Here is a 25,802-nt window from a genome sequence, read left to right on the forward strand (position 1 = left end):
CAAAATAGCAATCCTGCCACATTACATTTTACAGTATGGGTACAAGAACCATAAATACACTAGCCCATCAAAATACGCAGCAACGACTCTCCCAGCTCTGGTGATACTTCCAACTTTGCTGTTTATGTGGATTTCACATTTTGTTGATGTGTTTGCAATGAAATCCATACTGCCCAGAAGAGAAATTATTTTACATTTCCATTAAAAGCTACAGTAGTAAATAAACCATCAGAGTTTATGTAGATATTCACTAGAACATCGAGGGGAGCCCATGAAAGTGCCAAACCCTGTGTTAAACATTTGATAAAAGAGGACCTATAAGGCACATTTCTAACATTTTTTTCAAGTGATAGAGTTTTAAAGATATTTTATAATACTGTACCAACCTCTGCAGAACACTCAAAAATCAAGAGTAGTTTATGCTTGTCAGTAAAGCAGCTGTACAGCTCATCACCATGGAATGCCCTGTCAGGGCGGGAAATAAAACAGTGATGTTGGAAAACAGACAAAAGGCTCTCAGAGACTGCAGAAGTTCATAGACTGCTGAGTTAAAACACACACACACACGCACGCACACTCAAAATAAGCACGTAGTAGATTGCAATAATTAAGGGGTGATAAATAATAATTAACACCCCTGTAATTGAAAAGGCTCTATTTTAAAGAATAAATTAACAAGGAGGTTTATGTAGGCAAATACATATATGGAATGTTACTCAAAACAGCTGGCTGCCTGTAGGGAGGGAAGAACCATAACAATTAGTTCATTTAGAGAGATACCGTGAATGGTCTTGAGATGCCCCATTTAGGTTTCCCCTTCAACAATGCAGTTACAGCTAAATAAGAAAGAATAAGAGAACACGTTTGTATCCCATAGGACTATATGTCAAGCAGGGTACCAGTCATTCGTACATACTTCCTTTCTTTTAAATTTTAGAAGAATCCAGAGGTGAGCATTATTATCGCTTTTATTTCTCCTTTAAGTGAAGAAATCAGCTTAGAGAGAGGAAATGGTCCAAAATCACACAGCCAGTGATTGTCAAAAGCAGGGTTTGAATTCCTGTTTTTTGATTCCACAGTTCAGGTCTTTTGTGCATGAATGTGCAAGTCAAACACAGGGCTAAAGCAATCATCATAGGTCATACCTGTTGTAAATGAACGATATACAATATCAATTTTAAAGGCCAATCATGTTCACTCATGTAACACCAGTGTTTATCTCAGGGTTTGGCTCTTTCATGGGTTCTCCTCCATTTCTACTGAATATCTACAGAAACTCTCATGGTTTATTTACTACTGTAGCTTTTAATGGAAATGTAAGCTCACTTCTCTTCTGGGTAGTACTGGTTTCATTGCAAACACATGAACAAAATGTGAAGAAAAATATTCCTGGAAATTAGAATAATGCATAGGAATTGATTAAAGAATTAAAGGGATCTTTAATTAATGCTTCCACTGTAGATGCCCTTCAGCACTATTCTTATCTCTAATCTACTAGTGTTGCAAGTTCGAAGAGGATTGGTGCCATGTATCAGTCATTTATAGAATGCATGATCTATGATGACTTTTTTAAAAATTTTGAGCAGGAACAATGATAACAATATAATGAATTCATTATACAGCTAAATTTATTTAAAATATATAATTCTGAGATTGTATATTGTTGTTCAATGTCTTTTTCTAAACGAAATAATGATTATGGAAAATGGCTTATTATATCTTAGTGTCCTTCCTTGAAAAAAATCATTAATTGTTGGCAACACTTATCCAGTCCCTCCTGTTAGGGAGGGATGAAGGGAGTAATTTTCCTGGTCTGTGAAATCAGAAGTCTGGGAGCCATTCACTGCTCTAAAGGAAAAAGGACAAGCAATGGCATAAGCTCACTTCCATGCAGCTGGAACAAATGGAGAAACCAAAGAAGACGATGCTGAAGAAAGAGGAAGGGAGAAAAACAATTTTGGGAAAAACTCAAGCATAAGGGAATAATGAAGTCATCACAAAAAATAATAAAAATAAAATAAAATGTACGCCTTGGGTGTTCACAGCACATTCTCCATTCCTGAGCCCAAAGTAATAGAGATTTTACTCAGCCAAGAAAGTAATAAGGGGAACAAACAAACATAAAAATGACTCAAAGCTCGACACAGTGGATGTATTGACCAAGTGCTTCCCAGGCTTGGCTTGTGACTGGTCTGACAGCGCTGTGGAGCACACAAGGATGGCTATCACAGATCAGTCAGGGAGAAGAAATTACCATCCAAGAGGCATGGGGAAAGCGATAATTTATCCTTTTTGCTGACTCTATCACTTAGAGCTTGGATCCATTAGTCATATTGATTCTGGATCTTCCACTTTGACTGATACAGGGCACTTGCAATGACAAAATCAAGTTGCTCACATTCTTCATTGTTTTACTTTGAAAGTAAATGGATTTGTCACTGAGAAAACATGACTCCAACAGTTGCGACATCCCTAAAACCCAGAGAGATCATGATCGCTTGAAAAGAATGCATTAGCCCTGACTGGAGTATGGTGAGCTATTACAGGTTAAGTGTGGGGGGCGGGGATGAAGTTGGACCAAACGGTTTTAAGAAGATGAGATAATGGATGCAAACCTCAACATGACCTCATGTCAATAACATATTACCACCTTACAATGTGAGAATAACACAGAGGCAAAACTAGCTCCCAAAACTTGCCAGTGATGTGCTACGGACAGATAGTAAAATAAATAAAGTGTTAATAGATCTTATTATCTATCTAATACTATAACTAATAACAATAACCATTTACTGTGCTATGTGCTAGGAACTAAGGTAAATGTTAGAGACATTATCTCATTTAAATTAATCTTCACAGCATCCTTACGAGGCATTATTATCCCATTTTGCATATGAGGACCCTGAAGTTCAGAAAGGTTATAGAATTAGCCTAAGATCACGCAGCTAATAAAAAGAGGGGTTTGGATTGAACCCTACCAGCCTGAATTATGATTCCAAGAACCATGCTCTTAAATATGCTTATTGTAAATAATGTCTCCCTTGGATTGTAAGGGGTCCTTTATTTTTGCTTGTCCCCTTCCTTTCAAGGAGGAAAAGTAATTGCTCCACTTAAAGGAATCCCAAGGGATTTTAACTTCCCTAGTTATGAGATTGAGAAGGGGATCTGGAACTCAGGTCTCCTACCTTCAACATGTCACATTTCCTCCACAGTCATGCCCAGTGGAGCTGTGGGGTAAGTGCGTGCATCCTAGGCTTTGAAGGGACCACCCTAGTGGACACCGAGCTTCATACTCCAGGAGTATGTTGTAGTCCCCGCTGTGCACCTTTTGAGGTTCTGATATGGTTCAGTAGGCTACTTTGATGCGACTTCCTCAGCAGGGTGCTGGCCTGACGTGATTCACCCATAGTGTGCATTTTCGACCCACCAGTTTAAGGCCACAGATGCAGTCTACAGCTGTGCACTTTGGCTTTTTTTTTTTCATGTGAAAAACCGGGCCCTCTGATGAGTAAGAGGCAGAGTGCGCTGACCACTCTTTAGGGGATAGAACTGACACCTGCCTGACCCACTGCACTTCTCGTACTGATTTCCTCTTCATCAATCTCTTCTTATACATATTGGTCTCATCCTTCATGGTCCAGCTCATGCCCACCCAACACATGTAACTCCTTGATTAATCAGCACAATCTAACAATCATTTTCGTTTGAGCTTCTTACCTACTCTGTTCATTTAAGCATTCCATCAACATATATTTTCTGAAAGTCTATTATATGCCAGGTACTGTGCTGAAGGCTGGCTAGACAGAGATGACTGTGGCGTGGTTTCCACTGCCTACAGTGTGATCACAGGCCTGCCGGCAGACCTGAGCAACTATCTGTTGATGCTGGGCTTAGTTCAACCAAAAATTATTGAGCACATGTTATATGGCAGCCATCGTATTAGACACTGTGTATAGCATTTTAGTAAGATTCTAAACTACCTGCCAGCAAAGACTCTGTCTCAGGGATTCTCAACCAAGGGTGACATTTGGCAATGTCTGGTGACATTTTTGGTTGTCACAACTAGAGGTCTGCGGGTGGAGGTGCTATTAACATCTAATGAGTAGAGGCCACAGATGCTACCAAACATCCCACTCAGAGCAGGACAGCCCTCCACAAGAAAGGGGCACCAGGTCACAAATGTCAATAGTGTTGATGGTGAGAACCCCTGCTCTGTCTTCGAGTCCAAGTCAGAGTTAAGTATTGACTGACCAGTATCAGAAAAGGGAAGGGGATTATCTCTGATAGAAGCTGTCCTCAATTGCCTCAGGGATCCAGAGTTGCTTCTGGGACCTAGGATGGCAAGAGAAACCAGGAAACTCAGAAGTAAAAACCCAATAATAAGAGCATGATTAGGCCCAGGTACTGAAGTGAATTAGACAGACGTTTCAGCCTTTAAAGCAGGCAAATGAAAGGAATAATGGTCCCAGCACTCTAAATGCAGGAGATAAGGTAAGCCATAATAGCATGAGGGAGACTTGATTGAATAAGCCCAACTGAACAAATGCGCCCAGGGTGAAAGTAAACACAGAGGGTGATTGAGACAATGGGAGAGGGGAGGACGTGAGGAGAAACTCTCTTCCCACGATGAGTGGCAGAGGCATCTGAGAGAAAGCAAAAGCTCTTCCCACGACTGTGTTACCAAAGAACCTTTGAGCGGATATCTACATTATCTGGATGAAAAGATCCTGCCTCTTGGAAACAGTAATGACAACACTCAGCTGTCTTTTGTCCACCCTGAACCCAGGCTTTAGTGAAATACTCGAACAACATAGTGCAGCCTGAAAAGCTACAGCTTCACACCTGCCTCTAATGGGTCGGAGTCACCGGTAAATAGAAGAATCTCAGCACGTTTCAAGGGAAATGTGGAGCAATCATAAAGGAGGAAGGGAGACCTTCAAAGGCTTTGTCAAATAGTTCGGGAAGTCCATGCGGAATGCAGAGGTGAAGGGATGGTGCGGGGGCATCTAAAGGCATAGAGATCTTTGACCCCTCTCTTCAGCATCTCCTCTTGTTCTGAATCAGGGAAGAGAAGGGTGCCCATTAGGTAAGCTGTACAGAGTGAATGGAGTGAGTTGAGGCTGTGATTCTCAGAGGCTACAGCATCAAGGCCAGTGAACACAAATGTCGACATTGTCTACACTTCTTCCGGTCAGCTCCAAGTGACCCCTGCAGCAGAAAGGACAAGAGGGCTTGGAAAGCTCTGCTACTTGCTGGGGCAGTGGAGGCTGGGATGGTGGTCACAGCGCTTGGCAGGGTTCTGTTGAAGCTAGGATTCTTCTCTGGATTTTTTATTCTAATTCTTGAGATTTTTCTGCAAGTTTGAAATTATTTGCAAATAAAAAGTTTTTAAAAAATTAGTTCCAACAATGATATAGATGATTGATGATATATGATATATTTAAATGATATATTTAACTATATATTTAACTATATATTTATATATATTTATATATATTTGATATATTTCTAATATATTATATTTAACAAAATTATATATTTAAACTTCCTAGAGGCATCTCTATCGCAATCTAACTACTGGGTCCTTGAACTAAAAATTGATATAAACATTGAAAAAATGGACAAATCAAACTGGCATTTTGCTTCTCTGATTCAAATCCTCCACGGGCTCCCCACCACCTGTGAGCAAAAAGTCAAAGTTTTTCAGGATGGCAAACAAGGCTTTCTGTGATCTGGCCACTGTCTACTTCCTAGAGCCTCTACTCCATTCATTCTCCCACTTGTTCTTTAGGGGTCTCTGAAAATGAAACTAAGTGCACTTCCTGGTTGCCCATGCTTTTTCATACCTGTAAGCTTTTGACCACGCTGATCTTGGTCCTAAGTGTTCTGTGCAAATTTGCACTGCAATGATCTCTTATCTGCCTTTCAAAAACCTGTATAGGAATCATGTTCTGCAAAGTCTTGGTTGACCACTCTGGCCAAAATAAATAATCACGCTCCTTTCTACTTTACTGCTGTCATTATTATTTTAGGTATCACACTCTGTTTTAGATAGTTATTTACATATATATTTCATTTATGGGATGCTTGAGATCATATCTCATTCATTGCTGTATGGCTTGAGGCAAAGAAGCCATTTATTAAAGTAACAAGAGATTAAAGCTGTATTAGATCAAGTAAGAGACTGTCCATGAATTGTTTTTAAGTCATACTCTGATATCAGTACAACATAGCTGACCCAGTGCCAGGGGGTGGGGAGTGTGATATAATAGAAAGAATCCAACATTGGAGTCAGATATACCCCTGCTGGAATCTCTACTGCCTTGTTTACCAAGTGCATGCATGGCATGTGGTAAATAACAAGAGATGCTGTAGGACTGTCTCAAGATTTGGGCTTTGAAATCAAAGAGAACTAGGCCCCTTACAGCCTAAGAGACTTTAGGGAAGTTACTTAATCTAAGCCTCAATTTCCACATCTGTAAAATGGAAATGATAATAGTACCTAACTCAGCTGAGAGAATGAAATTGGACGACATATGGTAAGTACCTTTAGCAGAGAGCGTGTGGTCCTCAGTATATGGTAACTAACAATGATGATCATCAATGAGAGTTCTATCGTGTTGGCAGACCATGACATTGAAGGAAATGTCATAAAAACGCAATCTAGTACTTATCAGCTCCCATCCCTACTTTGAGGTCTTTTCTCCTCATTAGCTTTGTTATCCTTTTTCTTTATCTATCATTACCCCTCTATAGCACCAACTCATGTTGCCTATTATTTGATGATTTAATTAAAAATGAGAATGTGAACTCTCCAGCTATCAAGAAAGAGACATTTTTTCCAGGCAAATGTGCAATGTGTGTTACCACGTAATACTTTACTCCTAAACATACCCAGATTTGTAACAAAGGCATTTCAAGCAGTACCTAGATGACAATGTTGAAAGGAAAGATTAAACTGACCACCTAGCCTCATACATAATTGATGTACCAGAGTGACGGCTCCTTCAAATTTTGGTGACATTAAGCAGATCTGTGCTTTTGTTTCCCTGCAGTGGCATGCCAGGGCTGCCTCCCGAAGGTGATCGCCAAATGACACTGTTGAGCCAACCCATGAATCATCAGTCTGCCACTTCCTGTGCACAGAAATCAAAGTTTAAACCATCACTGGTGACTAGCAAGGGCCAGTGCTGGCAGTCCACGGAGGATGAGGAATATCGCACACGATTAATAAACACATCTATAGAGAGAATCTGTTGGGAGGACTGACAGCCAGCTCTGTAAGCCAATACGGAATCAACAATTAAAAGAACAGTTCCAATTCAGTTAAGCCAGAGCCAAGAGAGACTCAGTTATATTTAAATCAAAATTCACCACAGCAGGGGATTGTCAGCTGTTCAGCTCTGAATGCTGGATGTTTTGCTTGGAAGCTTAACTGATACAACCAAGTGAATCTGAGTTACGTGCAGATGTGAATGTGCAGCTGCTAAGCTGGGGTGGTGTGCCTGTAATCCGTGGTGTGGAAGCCACTGCAATTTACACCAACCAAAGCTTTGGGAGTTTCAGTAAGTCACTCTTTCACTCAATGGACCGACTGTGCTGAAGCTAAGCTGGCTCCACGGGAAGATGGCAGCTCCTTAAGATTTTACAGAGTGGGGAAGCTTGAGAGCTGTGCAGTGCAATGAAAGAGGCCATCTAGGATTTTTTTCAGCAGGCATGAATTCTGGAACTGAAGCCAAACTGCAATAAGATCAGCTGGGTATATCTCAATAGTACCTGGAGGCAGGTGCTTATTCTGCAGGTCGCTAAACTACCCTAAGAAGGAGAAATGGGCACGCTCTATTTTACCAGCAGATACGTGAAAAATCACCCACAGTGCTGGTGTACCTTCTAATTTCCCACAGTTAACTAAAAGCAAAAGGCATTAGAGAAAGTGGCATTTCCTTCCAAGTAGACTATACAGACAACAATTAGGATTTGGAAATCATGGCAAAGGATTACCAGGAGAAGCTGTTATTGTCGTGGTTGTGGCTGTTTGTGCTGTTTTAATAAGTTCTGACTGAAAAACAAAGGCAGGCTACATTTGCTAAGTGAATCAGGATGGTGTGTAGTGCGCTTCATAGAAACATTAAATCCGTGCTGTCTCAGCAGGATTGGGATGGAGTTCTTGATTCATGCCCATGGAGCATTACTGCTGAATTACAGAACTGCAGCTATTTATGTGGGGGCCTCCCAGACTGCTTTTATTTCTGCATAATTCAAGATATAAAGACTGTTTATTGCCACTAAACTGTGTAAGAAGGCATAGGACAGAGAAATAGCTCTATGCCTTCATTATGTTAATTTAGAAATCATACATTTCCTTTGCTTGTGTGTTTTTCTTTCCATTTTTACTATTGATCGCTGGCCTTCTTATTTTTCCTCCAAGCCACCTTCCTTCTTGATCTATTTGTTTCCCTCCCAATTTGAGATGCCTTAAGCACAATATGCAAATTTTATATTTTTGAAAGAATAAAGGATGTAATTTCCTGCTAGAAAAAAAAAAATGGGGGAGAAGAGGGAGGAGGATAAAGATATATTTTGTCAACAGTGTTTCTCCATCCCATCAACGCCTGCTCAAAGTCGTCACTGGCACTGAGCAACCATCTCTAGAACTTGAGCACAATGCAGATTTCAATGCCTTCAAATGACAGGGTTTAACTGCAACTGGGGAACAATAAGGCTCAGACTTGGAATGAGAGACAGGAGAAACAAAATGGAGGAAAATCAATATGCCTGTAAGTGTGTGTGCACACACTTGCATATTCATATATGCCATTATCTTACCTTAATCCTCTTAGCTGTATATGCATAAAATAGGATGGCGGGCTAGTTAAGAAAAGGCATGCTCTCTTACTCAGCTTGTACTCATCAAGCAAAGTCTGATGCATAAAGAAGCTTCATCAGATAGTGTTTAAAAGAATAGCTTTGGAAGCCAGTCTGTCTGGGTTCAATTACTGACTTAATCAGTCAGTAACTGTGCCCTCGAGTAAACTGCTTACCTCTCTGTGCCTCAGTTTCCTTATTTATAAACCCAGCATATCACCAGCACATACCCCAGAGAGCTGTTGGGAGGATTCAGTGAGCAGTGCCTGACAGAGACAGTGTGTGCAATAAATGTTAGCTATACAGTAGTTTCTTCATAAATTTATATATGGAATAAATGATTTTATCAAACAGAGATATTGCTGTATTTGCCTACCCACAAATGGTAGCTTTAAGGAGCAAATAAGTCAATATACGTGAAAATCTTCGTAAACTTTAAAGTGATCATTTAAATATAAGAGTTTATTATTACATGTACCACACAGCGGTTGTGTCAATATTCATCCTCCAAGTCACAATGCTTCCCAGAGATCTAATATACTCCCAGGTGTCTTAGTGTTATCTGCTAAGCGGAGTAGAAAGGATGCTGAAAAGTAAAATTGGCATTTCTTATCCTGAAGAAATTACATTGAGGAATATATAGTCATGAAATGTTACATACAAGACAGAGGAAAAAAAAGAAAACAAAAAAATGTTCAAAGCAATATGCTATAAAAGTGTTTAGAGGGAGGGAGAAAATGTGTCCTTACTTGAGCAGTCCACGGAGGTATTTCTAAGAAAGAGAGATCGGTGTCAGCTAGGGCAGCCAGGGAAGAAGGCATTGGTTGGCCGGGTTAAGACACATCCTCCAAGACTGTTCAAAGGACAGACAGATGGAGGAGGTCAAGGTTGTTCCAGGCTAGGAGAAATGAGGAGGACACAGAGACAGGACTATAAGTAACACTGTCACAGAGGAGTGCTTAGAAGGAAAGAAGACTGAGTATGTGGAGCTGACCTAGCAGAGTGTAGAGAAAGAGGAAAAAAAGGAGCAAGACCAGCCACTGAGCAACCTTTGCAATCTCTTCTTGGGTCTCTCCCTTTGGCTTTGCAAACATCATTCTATCTTCCACGTTTCTCTCCCTCCAGAAATACAGAACAAGAAAAAGGAAAATAAATACAAATCAGGAACTTTAGATGTCTTCTCTCCTTTTCTTCCTCAGTAAAGAAATAGAGCTTCCCAGATAAGGATGTGGCAAAAGTCAGTACACTAATAAGATTTACTTAAGGACCAGCATTAATAATGAGGGTTTTGGGGCTGCAGATACTCACTTTTTAAACAATTTATGTTAACTTCATTTTCCCATCTCTCTTACGATAGTAAAATTTTTTTTTGCAGGAGTCTTTTTAGAGAAGTAATTTACTGGCACTTAATTACTAGTATTTAACCAATTCAACATTCTCTTTTCCTAAGAGTCCATTAGGTTTCTATTGCACTATTATATATTGTAATCAAATGTGGCTTTCTGCAAGGGTCCTCATTGTCAGTCTCCTCAAAGCAAAGTTTATCTGCACTATTAGACAGTCTCTCTGCTTTGGCTGCACCAAATTAGATTAATTATTTATACCTGAGGTCCATTGCTTCAGAAGTTGGGCTCTTCACTTAACATTTCTCTAGAGAATTATTAAGAGTCTTATTTTTTAAATAAAATCTTCATTTCATAGTCTGTTTGATTGAGGTTAAACACAATAGTCTAGTGATTCTTGTATTAAACAGTGCAAAGTCATAAGATTCTCTCCTGGGTTTTATGCCAATGAACACATTTGCAACAAATGAGTCTTTCATTTAGAATACCCTCACAGGGGAGAAGGGCAAAGGGTTTCCGATTTGAAAACTGTCTGGCACCATTCTGGGCAGAATTACTAAAACATGTCATAGATAGTGTGGAGATTCTACTGTTTATACATCAGAAACAGACATGAAAGGGGCCTTAGGAACTTTCTAGTGCCCTTCCTTATTTTACAGATAAAGAGAAAGAAAACATCCCACAAATGGTCTTTAACTCCTAGTGATTTTCTTTGTTCCAGTGGCCATTTGCAGATACTGTTCAAAGGTATCCTCAAGATAAGTAAGACAGGACACGTGCACAGTAATGGTCAGAAGTCTTGATTGCAAACATCAAACTCTGCTCTGGCTTCTTTATGCAGGAAAGAATACAGTAGTGCCCAGAACATCCAGGAGGGCCAGAGAGTCAGGCCAGGCTGCCACATAGCCAGGAAAACCGCTCAATGACACTGTAAGGAAAGCGACAGTCATTTGGCAACACCCTTGCAGTTCAAAAAACATGGCTTGGCTCACAACCATGAGACCTGGGAGAGATGCCAGTTCCTCTAGCTGCCCATTGGAGCTGGACATCTCCACCACCGCCCTCTCCAGAGAAGGATTCCCACACAATTACCACCTTACATTGCTCACTTTTCCACCTCATCTTGTGCAAGAACTCCTGACTAGTGGGGCCTAACCACAAAGATGAAAAATGCCAGTTTCTTGGCTTTTACCTTAGGAAGGTAAGACTTAAAAAGAAGTTGCCCAAACATTAGAAACATGACAAATGTCCACCAAGTCTCCCAAGATTAATAGAGTTTCTTAAGAAAGCTTTGATTTCTGTGTGGGCAACTGGAAGGGGAATGACCTCCTTCTCCTAACCTGCCCCCAACACCCAACAAATAATTTGGCTTCCAACACTTGTATGACTCTGGCATACTTTATGAAACAGAAAATACATTCTTTCATTCCACTCCTGGAACCTCTCCTGGTTATACAAGCATTCCAACCCAGTGATCAGTCAATGACAAAACTGATTTCGCATCCAGCAGAAAGAAGGGAACCTTCTCCTTACCCACAATGCATTGACTAAAGCCCTTGACCTTCTTGACTTTTCTAATTCCAGCACTGTCTTGACTCCTTGGCGAGATAAAAACAAGAAAAGTGCCTGGCATGCAGTGACTCAAGGCTAGAATCTGTCAGTTTCTTAGCTTTGGGGCCTAATTCTCAAAGACTTTGAATTATTTTGAGTAGGCTGTTTACCTCGATGTGAGCAGAATTAGCCTTAGACACTAAGACTTTATGGCAAGTTTTATTGACCAAGGCAAATATAACCTGTTAAGATTTACAGGCTTTATTAACAGCAATAACCATTTTACAGCCAACATCAGTAAATCAGGGTTTATTGAGAACTCTACAATTTTAATCTGTGGAAAACCATTAAAATGTCGGATTTTCATTGGACATAATTTCTAACTTTTATGAAAGATAGATTTTCCATTTAATTGGGGAGTATAAAAAAGTGCAGTGTGGGATAATGAATTGTTTTGAAAAGAGTAAATTGGTTTTAGCTGAACAACAAGTGTCAAACACTAAAGTTGTTATCTTTAGTTACAACTGCCCAGGGTTAAGGTTAAAAGTAACCGTAGTGACAGATACGTTCTAATACATCCAGCTAAAGGATGAGCTCATGGGATTTAGAAAAGCTTGAATTATCATCCATCCGTATTTCAGGTATTTTGGAAAAAGTGTGTGTCCTATTATTTCATCCAAACCAGTGTCTAAATGAGTCTGGTGTGAATTTCCAAGTTTATATACTATCTTTCGAAAAGTGTTTTTACTAACAATAATACCATTCATAAGACTCTTCAATGGGGTAAGTAATGGGAACAAACATTGATAGTCACCAGCTCCTCTCAGTCGCCATTTATTTCCTCCATGTGATCGATTACAAGGAGGGAAGCAGGAAGCTTTTTGGTAAGTGTCTTTGTCCTTTGATGAACTTGAAAGGCAAGAACAGAAGGCACAGGCAGCAGAGGCAGAGCTCATGGGCGAGGTGAGGAAGGATGGTCTTAGCAGCACTCCCCTTTTCCATGGGGCTAAAAATGTGTTAGATATTATAAGAGTTTTCAGTTTTAATCTGGTTCCCCAACCATAATGGAGCCCTACATTTTTTTCTGAAAATCAAAGGTCATGAAACTTTAGAAAAGACTAAGAGGAGAAGGAAGAAGAGAAACCACAATAATCTCGACTATTTATTTAGTATTAGAAACTGTGCTAAATATTTTTATATTTTCTTGGGGGTTTTTCTTCTTCTTTGCATCAGAGAAATTCTATAAGGGGAGTATTGTTCCCATTTTCAGATGAAGAGTCTGAGTTCAGGTGGTTAGTAAATTGTGATAGGTCATAACGTTAGGAAATGCTAGTCAGGGTTTGACCCTGGATCTCTTTGACTCCAAAGTTCATACTTTTCCTCCGTTGTACCACACTAACAATCCTCAGTTCTGTTTTTTCCATCTCCCTATCCCACTGATGTATACCAGGAGAAAGAACCTTGCCACAAGACATCAGTACGCACCTATCAGACTAAGTCTGGGACCCTTCTTGACTCTGAGATGTCAGGGCCATGGCCAAATGTAAGAAAAATTTAATGAGGGTACAGATTACCCTTGGTCCTCTTACTTCTCCTTTTATATGTCTGCTTTTCTTCTCTACCATTGCCTCCTCCCTGTAACTTTAGACACCCAGTATCCTCCTATCTCGTAGGACAGCATCAAAACCAAGCTTTGGGCCCTTGGGAGGACAGAGGCTCCATGGATGTCCGGCCTCGGGCTCCTTGTCTTCCTCAGCTCCCAAAGCTTATTCTCTCAGTGCTCTGTTCTTAGTTTTATCACCAGATTATCTATTTTAAACAAAGAAACACAAAATTTATAGCAGATTCAGGATTAGCATATCAGCTAAAAGAGATTTTAATCCATAAAAGTCTACTTCTAAGGGTAGAACGGCAGGCAGCATAGCAAGCAGATATGCTATCGCGGGCCTAGGGGCTCCCAAGCTTAAGAAATGCTTGGGGAAACTAACTGAACCCACAGTCTCACTAAATCCAAACAAAAACTGTTAGACAAAGGAAAGATCTGAGGTTTAAGGTTAGATTGGCTTCCTAGTGATCTGAGAGCATGGACAAGTTCCAGTAAGATGGACAGGAAAACACCGACAGCTTTCTAGCATCTCATAGCAGTCCTTGGAAATTTAAATGAAATAACATAGAAAAACCACTTAACAGTGCCTGGCACATGGGGACAGTCCATAAATGGCAGTTCTTTCTATTCTTATTATACAAACCACTTTCTCTGGTTATGTAGATGAGTTAGTTACCAAGAAAGCTCTATCTTGCAGAGAGAAGACAATTATACATACAGTCTTGTGAAAAGAAGACTTAGACTTTCCCCCAAGGTGCCTTTCAATGTGCCACAGAGAAGACCCCCTATGCCACTGCAGGACAAAACCAGCTGATGTACCAGTGGCCCTGCCAGCCACAAGTCCTTCCAGTGATGACCCCAAGGGCCTGAGAAGAGGTGGGTAGGAGGGAAACCAAGTGGTACATTAGAGAGTGTGAAACATGGCCTGATCAGGGAAGATAACCGATAATATTTCTCAGTGACAATTACATAACTGATCAATTTCCAAGCGGAGTTCTCAATTACTGCTATACTGAAGAGTCAACGGTAGGATCCTCACAGGACTGTGAAGTCAATAAGCACAAACATACACTCTTCAAGATCTGAAGCCCACCTGACAGCCATTGGCAGACATCTCCACCCCGGGAACCCCCGACTGTGGGAGGGTATGAACATTTTCATTTTTCTTCCCTATCTCTGCCCTTCTCTTTCTCAGCTTTTTTCTCTCATTCTGGCTTCCCTCAACAAAAGCACATGTGGGTGGTGATAATTACTGTGTTAGCTGTTGCTGAAACTAAAAGAGCTGTAAATGTCAGGACACAGATATAGGTAGTATCCAATCCATAAATAAGTGAACTTCCAAAATAACTCCAGTGTTGGAACTGAGATGCTTTCTTGCATGAAGATGTTGCTATAAATGCTGGTCAGGGCCCCACAATCGCCCGTTAAGGCACAATGTAGCTGAAATACTCTCCACCTCCATCTACAAAACAAAATGCAGAAAACAAAGCTTTCTCCCCTCATCAGCTCACAATTTCTGTTTTAAACTATCCTACAGCCCCAACAGCTCTATGGAATGGTCCTCTATTTAATTTCAGACAGGCGGCTCTGAAATTTATTTCTAATAACATATACATGTCTAAAATAAAAGAGTGATATGATGTCAAAGGAAGAATGGGAAGTGTACTGAGTTGAATTGTGGCTCCCCTCTAAATTTTATGTCCACGGAACCTGTGCATGTGGCCTTATTTGGAAATAGGGTCTTTGCAGACCTACTGTGAGCCAGAATATTAACATGAGGCTGCAGTAGATTAGGGTCAGCCATGACTCATCCTTATAAGAAGAAGAAATTCAGACACACAGAGACACAGAGAGGAGAATACCACGCAAAGACAGAGTCAGCGACTGGAGTGATGTGTCTACAAGCCAAGGGACAGGAAAGACTGCCAGAAACCAGCAGAAGTTGAGAGAGAAGCATGGAACAGATTCTGTTCCAGAGCCCCGTGAGAAGAACGAATTCTGCCTATACCTGATTTCAGACATCTAGCCTCCTGAACTGCGAGAGAAGACATTTTTGTCGTTTTAAGCTACCCAGTTTGAAGTAATTCTCACAGCAGCCCTAGGAAACTAATAGAGAAAGTGAATGCCCACAGTTTGGAAATTTGGCAGGAAGGTTGGTACCAGAAAAGAAAAGATTCTTTCTGATATGTCTGTAATGTATTCCCTCCTCCCCTGTTCAACAACTCTCCCAAATATTCTGTCACTGACATTGGTTTGTGCCACTACTGAAAGTTTTTCACATGCTGTTCTGCTCCTGCGGGTACAGCTGAAAAGCACTGTCAGAAACAAATGAAGGTAGAAAATGGATTGAGCCAATAGGCAGAACTCATTTGCTTCAAGAATAGGGTGTTGGGGCAAGAAATATGCAGGGATGTGCAAAGAGCTGCTTCCAAGCTTCAACTCAAGTTCAGCCTTTCATAAGTAGTTGAACAGATGGCAACGCTGCTTACTTCCTAGAGGCTGGCCCATTCTCCCACAGGAATCCGCTCCACAAGCAATGGCCCTGAAGGGCCAAGGAGTCCTTGTAATTCATAAATCCCCTGCAATCTCTACGAAGAAGCTTCAGTGCATGGGTGGATGTGTTTGTGTGTATTTGGGGGTGGGGTGTAGGTATGCGTGTGTGTATGCACGCATGTGTGCACACTCATGGATGCATTTACACACCAAGGCGTATTTTCCTCTTTGGCTATTATCTCACCAGACTGCACAACCTTTATCATTCTCTCTTTTGGTCTCTCCTTGTTTAAATTTATGTCTTTGAGAGCAGATGGTACTCACTTTTTAGTATCCAGAATAGGAGAAAACCAAAAAACAACCACAAGTCTAATGGATTTCACAGTTTTGCCTGGTTTAACCTCAAATATTCATCAATACATGCAGGAAACTGGTTTTCATTCATATTCAACAAATATTTATTGAGCACCTGGATGTGAGAAGCACTGTTTATGTTCTGGGGATACAGAAATGAAAAATTAAGCAAAAATTCTCCTCATGTAACTTAAATTCCAGTAGAGTAGATGGAAAATAGACACAATAAATGCAGTATGTTTGTGATAAAGCTAAGGGAAAAATACAAAGCAGAGAAAGGGGCTTGAAAGTATATGTATAGAGTGCAAAAGTGACATTTTCAACAGAGTATCCAGAGCAGGCCTCACTAAGCAGCCCTAAGAAAGGGATGAAGCAATGTAATAGCTGGGAAAGAGTATTCTAGCAGAAGGGCCATCATGTGCAAAGGCCCTGAGGCAGAAGCATGGCTGGTGCACCTGAGGAAGAGTGAGGAGGCCAGTGTGGCTATAGGGGGGGTCAGATGCAGAGCAGCAGAAGATGAGGTCAGAGGTAACAGCAGGTGAGATTCTGTTGGGCCATGTAAGGTACCAAAAAACACAGACTTTCACCTTGAGTCCTCTGGGGAGCTTTTGGAAGATTTTGAAGAGAATTATCCTTTACGTGGCTGCAAGACCTTTGGTTAGGTCATTGATCTGAGCATCAGTTTTCTTGTCTCTAAAACGCAAAGGCTGTGCCAGGTAAATCTCTAAGTTCTCTTCCAGCTGTAAAAATTGATTACTAGACAGCTAGAGAATGATAGGTTCCCATGGGAAGATAGCTAATAACAACACGACCTTCCCTTCTGCTCATTCCTCTCATAGCTGCCAACGTTGACGGCAGTGACCCAGTACAGGCTTGGAAGGAAGCCAGGCTGCACATATAGCCAGCATGACCTAGGCGAGACATTTTTATGCATGAAACATTTGTAAATTGGGACTTTGAGCGATGGGTAGTGACTGCAGCGAACTGCTGATACTCCCGGGAGCGCGTGGGGGGTCCTAAGCAAGATTGACATGTTCACCTGTGCACTTAACGCCCTGCGCCTGTCACTCCATCCGGGAAACTAGGGCATGCTCTGGAAGGAACAAGAAGGTGGCAAAAGAAGATCAAGTATCTTTACGTTTCACATTAAATGAAAATCTAAAAATAAGCATTTTCTTTTCTAATCACTTCATATCATGCATGGAACGTTCCACTTCATTTTCAAGTCCGTTTACTTCATTGCTGTGAACCATTTGAGCTTTCAATAGTGTCCACCCAGCATGCTTTCTGTCTAAATATGCAAATGTGTGTGTGTTTTTCATTCCCCTTTATTTTCTCTACTCCTTTGTCCTTCCAATTACAAAATCCCACAGAAATTTTAGCTACAATGTGAGGCAAAGGCTCCTGTTGTTTTTTATATCTCTAATTCTCAGTGAATAAACCATAGCTCTTAGGACATCACTTCTCAGAGAAGAGTCGCAACTGGACTACCTATGGCTCAACTCAGATCCACATTTATAAACTTATCATTCCACTAAGCATTTCTTTACTTCTTAGCTTTTTCTTCACAATACTGCCTGAATAACTGTACTACTATTCTCTCCGAACATCTTTTAATTGACTGCGAGATGTAGGAAGCCTTCCCTATTACCATAGACTGTTGCTACTGATACTTATATTCTAACAGTACAGTAGAAGTTCCAGAAAACATGCAAGGAGCAAAACCCACAGTGACTGGATTCCAGACGCCTCATTGTGAAGAAAGGATAACACATCAGAGACCTGTGGCTTCAGCATTTTTTATATCCGTCATGCCAGCACAGTGCCTACAACATAATAAATGCCCCATGAATGTTCATTTCATAAGCAAACGACAAATGAGTAAGTGCAACCGCAGTGAACTCGGCACTAGGGGCTCACCTCCTGTCACCTCTTGTCTCACTTGTTCACATGACTTTGCCTGTTAGAGCTCAGATTCATTCATAAGCCAACACACATATCAGAGTGCCTAAGGGGAATGGCTGAGTGCACAGAGGATGCCACTTGCATGATCTGAGGTCACCAAAAGTAAGAATACAGACCCAATCCTACCAAGTTGCCTAGGCAAGAGCTTTGGGTCTATAAGCAGGTAGACAGGAGACAATTTCCTCTTCCAACTTACTTCCTTCATAATTTCTTCATCATCTTTAGCAATTGGGTCCAGGCAGCAAGAATGCCAGACACAGGCTCTTTTACTTGATTTGGACCACACAGGACTCTGCCCTCCCTCCGGGGAACAGGCCTCGTCCCAGGACTCTGTCTTACCTCGGCAGCAGGGACTCCCTCCGGGGGGCGGCAATGCAGCACGATCATGCCTTCAATGGGAACCTCCCTTCCCTGCGGATCTTGTTCAAAGTTTTTCCGTAAATCTGCAAAGAATTGTGAGATATATGACACTTTGCTCTAGGGCCGGTATTATTCCCATTTGCTCAAAATACAATAAAATAGTGAGCTTAATGTCACAACTGAGATACACACAAAAAAGTCACTTGTTTCAGGAGTTCCAGAATACGAGAATCATTTTCCCAAATATTCACAAGTACTTTTGAAATAAACTTTAACAAAACTGTTCCTAATGCTCTAGATTGATGTGAAGGATAAAAGATTTACTTGGTAGCAGGAAAAAAACCTCATCATTCCATGAGTCTTTGCCAGCATTAGCTGCTTAGCATTTGATGAAACACTTGGCCTAATAAATTGCCATCCACAGCTATTATGCAGTTGAGATGCATGTGACTTTTTTTTTATTAACTAAAGAATGCATTATTAATCTGTAACCTCTGCCATTCCTTAACCCTCTAGGGGGCTCTAGAAGATGATAATAGTGTGAGATTACCTATTAGTCTTTTATTTGTGACCAGGGAGAAGGGGCAACATTCAACCACAACAAAATCTATAACCTGTCCAACCAAACATGTAATTAAAAAATACAGTGCCCTCCAGTCAAACAGCGATGCTGGGTATCTGTGTAGTGCCCTTCATGGAAGGCTTGAGGCACTTTGCAAACAAGCTGCACTATTAACCTTTTACACATGGGGGAAGGGGGACACTTGGAGAGGTTAATTGGCTTGCCAGTGGTCACAGAGAGAGAGCATCAATGCCAGTGATGGGGAAAAACTCACCACGCATCCTGACATCCAGCCTCTGACTGCTACCCAGAAAAGCTTTCTCAGGGAAGAGGGCACACGGATAGTTCAGAGAGAAAGAGCTTCATTTGCATGGCTTTCCCCTTGAGCACATGCTTCAATAACAAAAGTGGGAGTTGGTCTTTGCTTCTTTTGAGGTGTCATAACACTTTGATAATTTTAAAGCACAGGCTTAATTCTTGCTGTCACTTGAAAGCCTGGGATAGTAGAGCAAAGGCAGTCTTACAAGTCTTCCTCAATGGAAACGATTTCCCCCTCCCTCCCTGACAATGTATTTTTCTTCAATTGAGTATCTCAAATTACAGGCTGTGGATTTATTGATTTAATTTTCCTTAGTGCTTACAATAACATGAAATATGTTCCCTGTAAAGAGCAGAGCTCCAGAATCAGTTACCTCTTTATAAATTGTATAAATACGTTAAACTTGCTTTTAGCAAGTCAAAAACTCTCGATGAATAACAAGCACAGCAATGCATGTATTCACTGTCTTCCGAATTTTACTCTTAATGTTTTCCCTCCCAGAGGCAACCGATGTCTTTTGTCAGTAGTGCTATATATTCAGAGATCTTCAGGAGTATATATGAGACAAAAGAGCTTCAAAGGACTGGCACTGCAGGCAGGCGGCAGGATCCATCTTCTCATTTCTCTGTTGTCCCCCAAACTGTAAAGCCAGCTTCCTTCTATTTGAGATCCATAATTGCCACAGTTTTTATGACTCAGAATTTCTGACTCCAAGTGTGGTTAAGGTCACATAACTGATGACAAAACTATGAGTGAAGGAACTTTGAGTAAACCCCAGAATGAAAAAACAGGTTTCCTGCACAATTTGATCACACATTCTCCTTTGTTCTCCCACAAGGGATCTTTGAGTCAAAATTCCCTTTCCCATAGGACTCATTTATTCATCAGGACTGTATCAAAATTAGTCTACTGTAGAGTGTGAGTGACTGACATGAGACATCAGTTGGCTAATGGAAAGGGTTGTGTTTTTGTGGCTAATTTTGTTTGGTTTGTTTGCCATTTTTTCCTTTTCCTTGATTGCTTTGTTTTCAAAAGGAAGTCTCACTCGGTGCTGCTCCATGATGATTATTGCAGTTGTGACAACACCAAATAATCTGTGTTCACCCAGATTATTTGGAATTTCTATTTATCTTCTGCTTCTATCTACTTTCTTTGCTCAATAGAAATGGAAAAGGTAACAAAATGTATAGTTTACAGTTAGCTCCACACTCCAGTACCTTAACTGCATCGGCAGATGAAAAGACAGCTAGAATGAAGCCATTTTTCCTCCCCATTCTCAACTGCTACATGAAATAGATAATTAAATATGTGTATAAAAAGGAAAACCCTGCATCAACATTGGGATATAGGAAAGGACATTGTCCACAAATAAGAAACCTTGAGAAATTTCTAGTATATCTCATAAACCCAGGATTGAAGAAAGGATCCACCCAACCTCTTGCTCTTCCCAATTGACATTTGAAATCATCAGAAGAGTTCCAACAAGAATCACATCCTCAAGGTGAAGATACAAAGATTAACAGCAGTGGAGCGGGGAGTCAAAGAACAACTGGGGTGTCATATTTCTGGATTCAACTCACAACAGGCAGCTGACCCCACACCAGGTATCACATCAAGTGAGAAATCCAAGTACCACTGAGTCCTGGAGTATGTCTAATGCTGCTGGCATTTTGGACTCCCAAGGAGGGCAAACATACCAGACAAATTCCAGCTAGCTACTGAATATACTAAAAATTATGGAAATAAACTGTTAGACACAGAGGTAAATGCTTCCTGTTATTCTCACCATAGGTCATCCAACCTATTCAGTTTCTGAATTGGCAAACTAAATACTTTTATCACCTATGTTAATTCCAAGGCTTGAAAGATTCGGATAGGAACCTATGCAACTTCTAATAGTAGGGAAAACATCCCCAGCCGCATAAAAAGAATTCTACTACAAATGAAGGAGACAAACCATAGAACTGAAATTAAATGGCTTTCTTTAAGACAAGAAACAAGAAGCATTTTTAGATAACTTCTAATTTAAGTTCTTTAAAGTCAAAAGAAAATAGCAACTGAGAACATAGAGTAGGGAGTTATAAATAGGATAACATCTGAGATCAAGAAAACTGCCACTATGCAGGAGGGAAAAAAAACATAACTACTGAATTCGAAATAATATATATCATGGAGATGGTAAACAGCATACTAAATACTGCAGAAAACTGAACTAGTGAAACAGAAAAAACGTGTATCAGTCAGGATCGAGATAGGGAAACAGAAAGCACACCCGTTGTTTCAGCAGAAAGTATTAATGTAAAGAATTGGAAGACCTAAAAAGGCAAAAGGGAAACTTCTAGAAGCAAGACCCACACTAGGGATGGGGGATGGAGGGACAAAAGGAAGAGAACAGAACTGGGTTACAGAACATCGCAGCTTAGAGAGGACTTAATGTCCGGAGAGGGCACTGGGTGTTGGTGCTGGCACCTCAGGAACTTAGAAGAGGGACCCAAAAAGTCAAGACCCAGACCTCCGAAGAAGAACTGCCTGCCAGACTGGTGCTGGCATCTCTGGGGGCATAAAGAAGCTGGTTCTGAAAGTATTTGAAAAAAATAAGCCCGAAACAAGAACCAACTGCCACGTCCAAGATGAAGATATTTTGCTAGGGAGATGCTGACAGGGACAGAAAATAACCAGGAAGAAGCAGCCTTTCTCCCTCTTCCACCGTCCAGTCTCCTGTGGAGCCCCCTACTGGAGGAACCTTACAGGGGAGCCAGGATCTGGCAAGGAAGCTCCGGCCCCATCTTCACAAATTATAGATCAGTGGTTCTAGAGATGAGAGACAATAGTTGGGTAACCAACAAAACCCAGTTTAAGAAATTTCCTCTATAGGGCTCTTACAACTGCTGACTCCATGTCTGTTTTCCTCACTAGACCATCAGTTTTTTTAGGGTGGGCTTTATGTCTGAGATGTTCACCCTTACATTCCCAGTGCCTATTGAACATCCGAAACACAACAAGACCTTAACGAATACATGTGAAATAAGAGCTAAGAGGACAATGATAAAATAATAATGAATTTGCCAGGAAAAGGAAGAAAGAAATAACAAAAGATAATGTTGAGATAGAGAAATACAATCTTAAATATAATAAAGATTTTAGAAGAAAACAAGAAGCTGAAAGAAAATAAATGAAAATCAATTTAACAGTGATAATAATTCTTCTCTGAGCTGAAAAAAGACTTGAGTTTGCAAAAGAGCTCATTGGATACAAGGCAAAATAGTTTTAAAAAGAAAAAAAGATCCTAGATACATCATAGTTGAAATTTTGAATTTTAACAGAATTAAGAAAATTGTAAAAATAATGATTTTCCAAGTATCTTTGTAGTAAACAAGCATAAGCAACTAAAAAATTCAGGGATTGGAAGAATTAATACTTTAAAAATGCCTGTAGTACCCAAAGCCATCTATAGTTCAATGCAATCTCTATAAAAATTCCAATGGCATTTTTCACGGAAAAATAAAAGAAAAATCCTAAAATTCATATGGAACCACAGAAGACTCCAAAGAGTGAAAGCAATCTTGAGAAAGAAGAACAAAGCTGGAGGCACCACACTTCATGATTCAAACTATACTACAAAGCTATAGTAATCAAAACAACGTGGTACTGACATAAAAACAGACACATAGATCAATGAGACAGAATCAAGAGCCCAGAAATAAACTCCTGCATATATGGTTAACGAATATTTGACAAGGGAGCCAAGAATACTCAGTGGGGAAAATATGTTCTCTTCAATAAGTGAGAAATCTGGACATATTCACATGCAAAAGAATAAAATTGGAACCCTACCTTACACCACTCACAAAAATTAACTTGAAATGGACTAAAGACTTAAATGTAAGACCTGAAACTATAAAACTCCTAGATAAAAACAAAGGAAAAAGATTTCTTGATATTGGTCCTGGGAACAATTTTTTGGATATGACACCAACAGCGCAAGCAAAAAAAAGCAACAATAAACAAGTGACACTACATCAAATTAAAAATTTTTTGAGCAGCAAAGGAAACAATTGACAAAATGAAAAGGTAACCTGTGGAATAGGCAAATATACTTGCAAATCATATATCCTACAAGGGGTTTATATCCAAAATATATAAGGAACACATACAACTCAATAGCAAAAAAACAAACAATCTGATTAAAAAATGGGCAAAGGACCTAAATAGATATTTTCCTAAGAAGAATGTCTAAAGGGTACATAAAAAGATGCTAACATCACTAATCATCAGAGAAAGGCAAATCAAAACCATAATGAGATATCACCTCATACTTGTTAAAATGGCTATTATCAAAAAGACAAGAGATAACAAGTGTTGGTCAGGATGTAGAGAAAAGGGAAGCCTTGTGCATTATTGGTGGGAATGTAACTGGAACATACACTATGGAAAATACTATAGAGGTTCCTCAACAAATTAAAAATAGAACTACCATATTATCCAGTAATCCTACTTCTGGAAATATAGCCAAAGGAAATAAAGTCAGTATCTTGAAGAGATATCTCCACCTCTATGTTCATTGCAGCATCACTCACACATACATGGAAACAACCTAAGTGTCCATTGATGGATGAATGGATAAAGAAGATGTGGTGTACATACACAATGGAATATAATTCAGCTTTAAAAATAAGTAATTCCTGCCATATGTAACAACATAGATGGACCTTGAGGACCTTATAGTAAGTGAAATAAGTTAGACAAAGACAAATATTGTACGATCTCACTTATATGTGGAATCCAAAAACGTTAAACTCATAGAAACAGATTGATGGTTGTCAGGGTCTGGAGAGTGAGGGAAATGGAAGGTGTTGGTCAAAGGTTACAAACCTCCAGGTATAAGATGAGTAAGTTCTGGGGACCTAACATACAGCATGGTGGTTATAGTCAACAACAGTGTATTATATACTTGAAAGTTACTAACAGAGTAAATTTTGAGTGTTCTCATTATAAGAAAAAAGGTAACTTTATGAGGTAATAGATATGTTAAATAAACTTGTAATTGTTTCATAATATAAACATATATCAAATCATCACCTTATACACCTTAAAGTTTCTAAAAAAGCAAGCATAGGTACTGATTTTCTATTTCCAAACAAATTGTTATTCACAGGCAAACTAACAATAATATAGTCTCAGACATGATGATGATAATGAGCCACATACTTAGGTGTTAAAAAAATTAACTAAAGGGAAGACACGCAAAGTCATGAATTAAGTCTTTGGAGTTGTGGTTTTAAAAAAATCTGGCAGTGGGCAATAGAAACAACTTAAAATTTTTAAATCTAAATAGTTTGTATAATAAAGCTAAAAATATTCATGTAATCCCAAAACTTTGGAAAGAGTATATTGTAAACACGCAAGATAACTAACGATAAATATTTAAACTGCCAGGTCGTATGTCCCAGAACTCCACTAGGCAATATTGCATACAGTTGAAAAAGCTTGGAGCTGGAGCCTGAGTATCTGTTTGAATTCTGGGTCTGCCACTTGCCAGCACCTTGACTCAATTAGTGTCTTTATCTCTCTTTGCCTCAATTTCTTGATCTACAAAATGAGGATGATAATTCCTGTTACATATAGTTTTTGTGAGGATTAAATAGTAATAAGTGTAAAATCCTTTTAAGAGCACTAGGTGCATACTACACTTTAATTAAGGTCACATATATTGCTAAATCCTATGATAAAGCCACAATGATTAAAAAAGGGTGGTTTTGTCATAAATCAGATATACAAATTAATTACAGAACTAGAGCAATTTTAAAAGGCACTTAAAAAGAATCAGTTAGTATATGATAAAAGTGATATATGAATTAAGTGGGAAAGGCATTGGGATGCCCTTTTGGCAAAAAAAAATAAAGTTAGATCTATGTCTTACTTTATACCAAAATAAATTTCATCTTAAGAAAAACATTTTCTACACAAAACCACAGCCAGAATGAAATACTTGTTGGCTCCTAGGAAGGGGAAGACCTTTATAAACCCAAAATTAAAAGAAAAACACTTAAGGAAATGACTTGTAGATATTCTTTAGTCAAAATTAAAAATTGTTTCTATCTAAAACATTATCAGCAAAATTATAGGCAGAGGCATAAGAGCCTTAATATATAAGGAAAACTTTTTAAACAAAGTGAGAAGGGTAAATATCCTTAAAAAAAATGACAAAGGGACATTAAATAGAATTTATAAAAGAAGAGAAACAAATGGCTAATAAAGATATTTAGAAGGGCCAATAACACAAATTATTAAAGAAATGTCAATTTAAGAAGCATCAATATGTCTCTTTACTCTTCCAAACAGGCTTTGTCTTGTTTGCTTGTTTTAAACAATAATTTACAGTGT

At 39.6% G+C, this 25,802-nt stretch overlaps 1 protein-coding gene across 9 annotated transcripts in view; it reads right to left on the bottom strand.

The window, feature by feature from the left end:
• UNC5D (unc-5 netrin receptor D) overlaps positions 1-25,802 on the bottom strand; it is a 490,573-nt gene that overhangs the window by 158,050 nt on the left and 306,721 nt on the right. For all 9 annotated transcript variants that reach the window (XM_023630502.2, XM_023630501.2, XM_070253543.1 and 6 more), the window contains exon 4: positions 18,517-18,620. In XM_023630502.2, coding sequence (XP_023486270.2) covers positions 18,517-18,620 — 104 coding nt within the window. The remainder of the gene's footprint in view (positions 1-18,516; positions 18,621-25,802) is intronic.

This window comes from Equus caballus, chromosome 27 (genome assembly GCF_041296265.1).
Source record: "Equus caballus isolate H_3958 breed thoroughbred chromosome 27, TB-T2T, whole genome shotgun sequence".
In the NCBI taxonomy this organism is placed as follows: domain Eukaryota; kingdom Metazoa; phylum Chordata; class Mammalia; order Perissodactyla; family Equidae; genus Equus; species Equus caballus.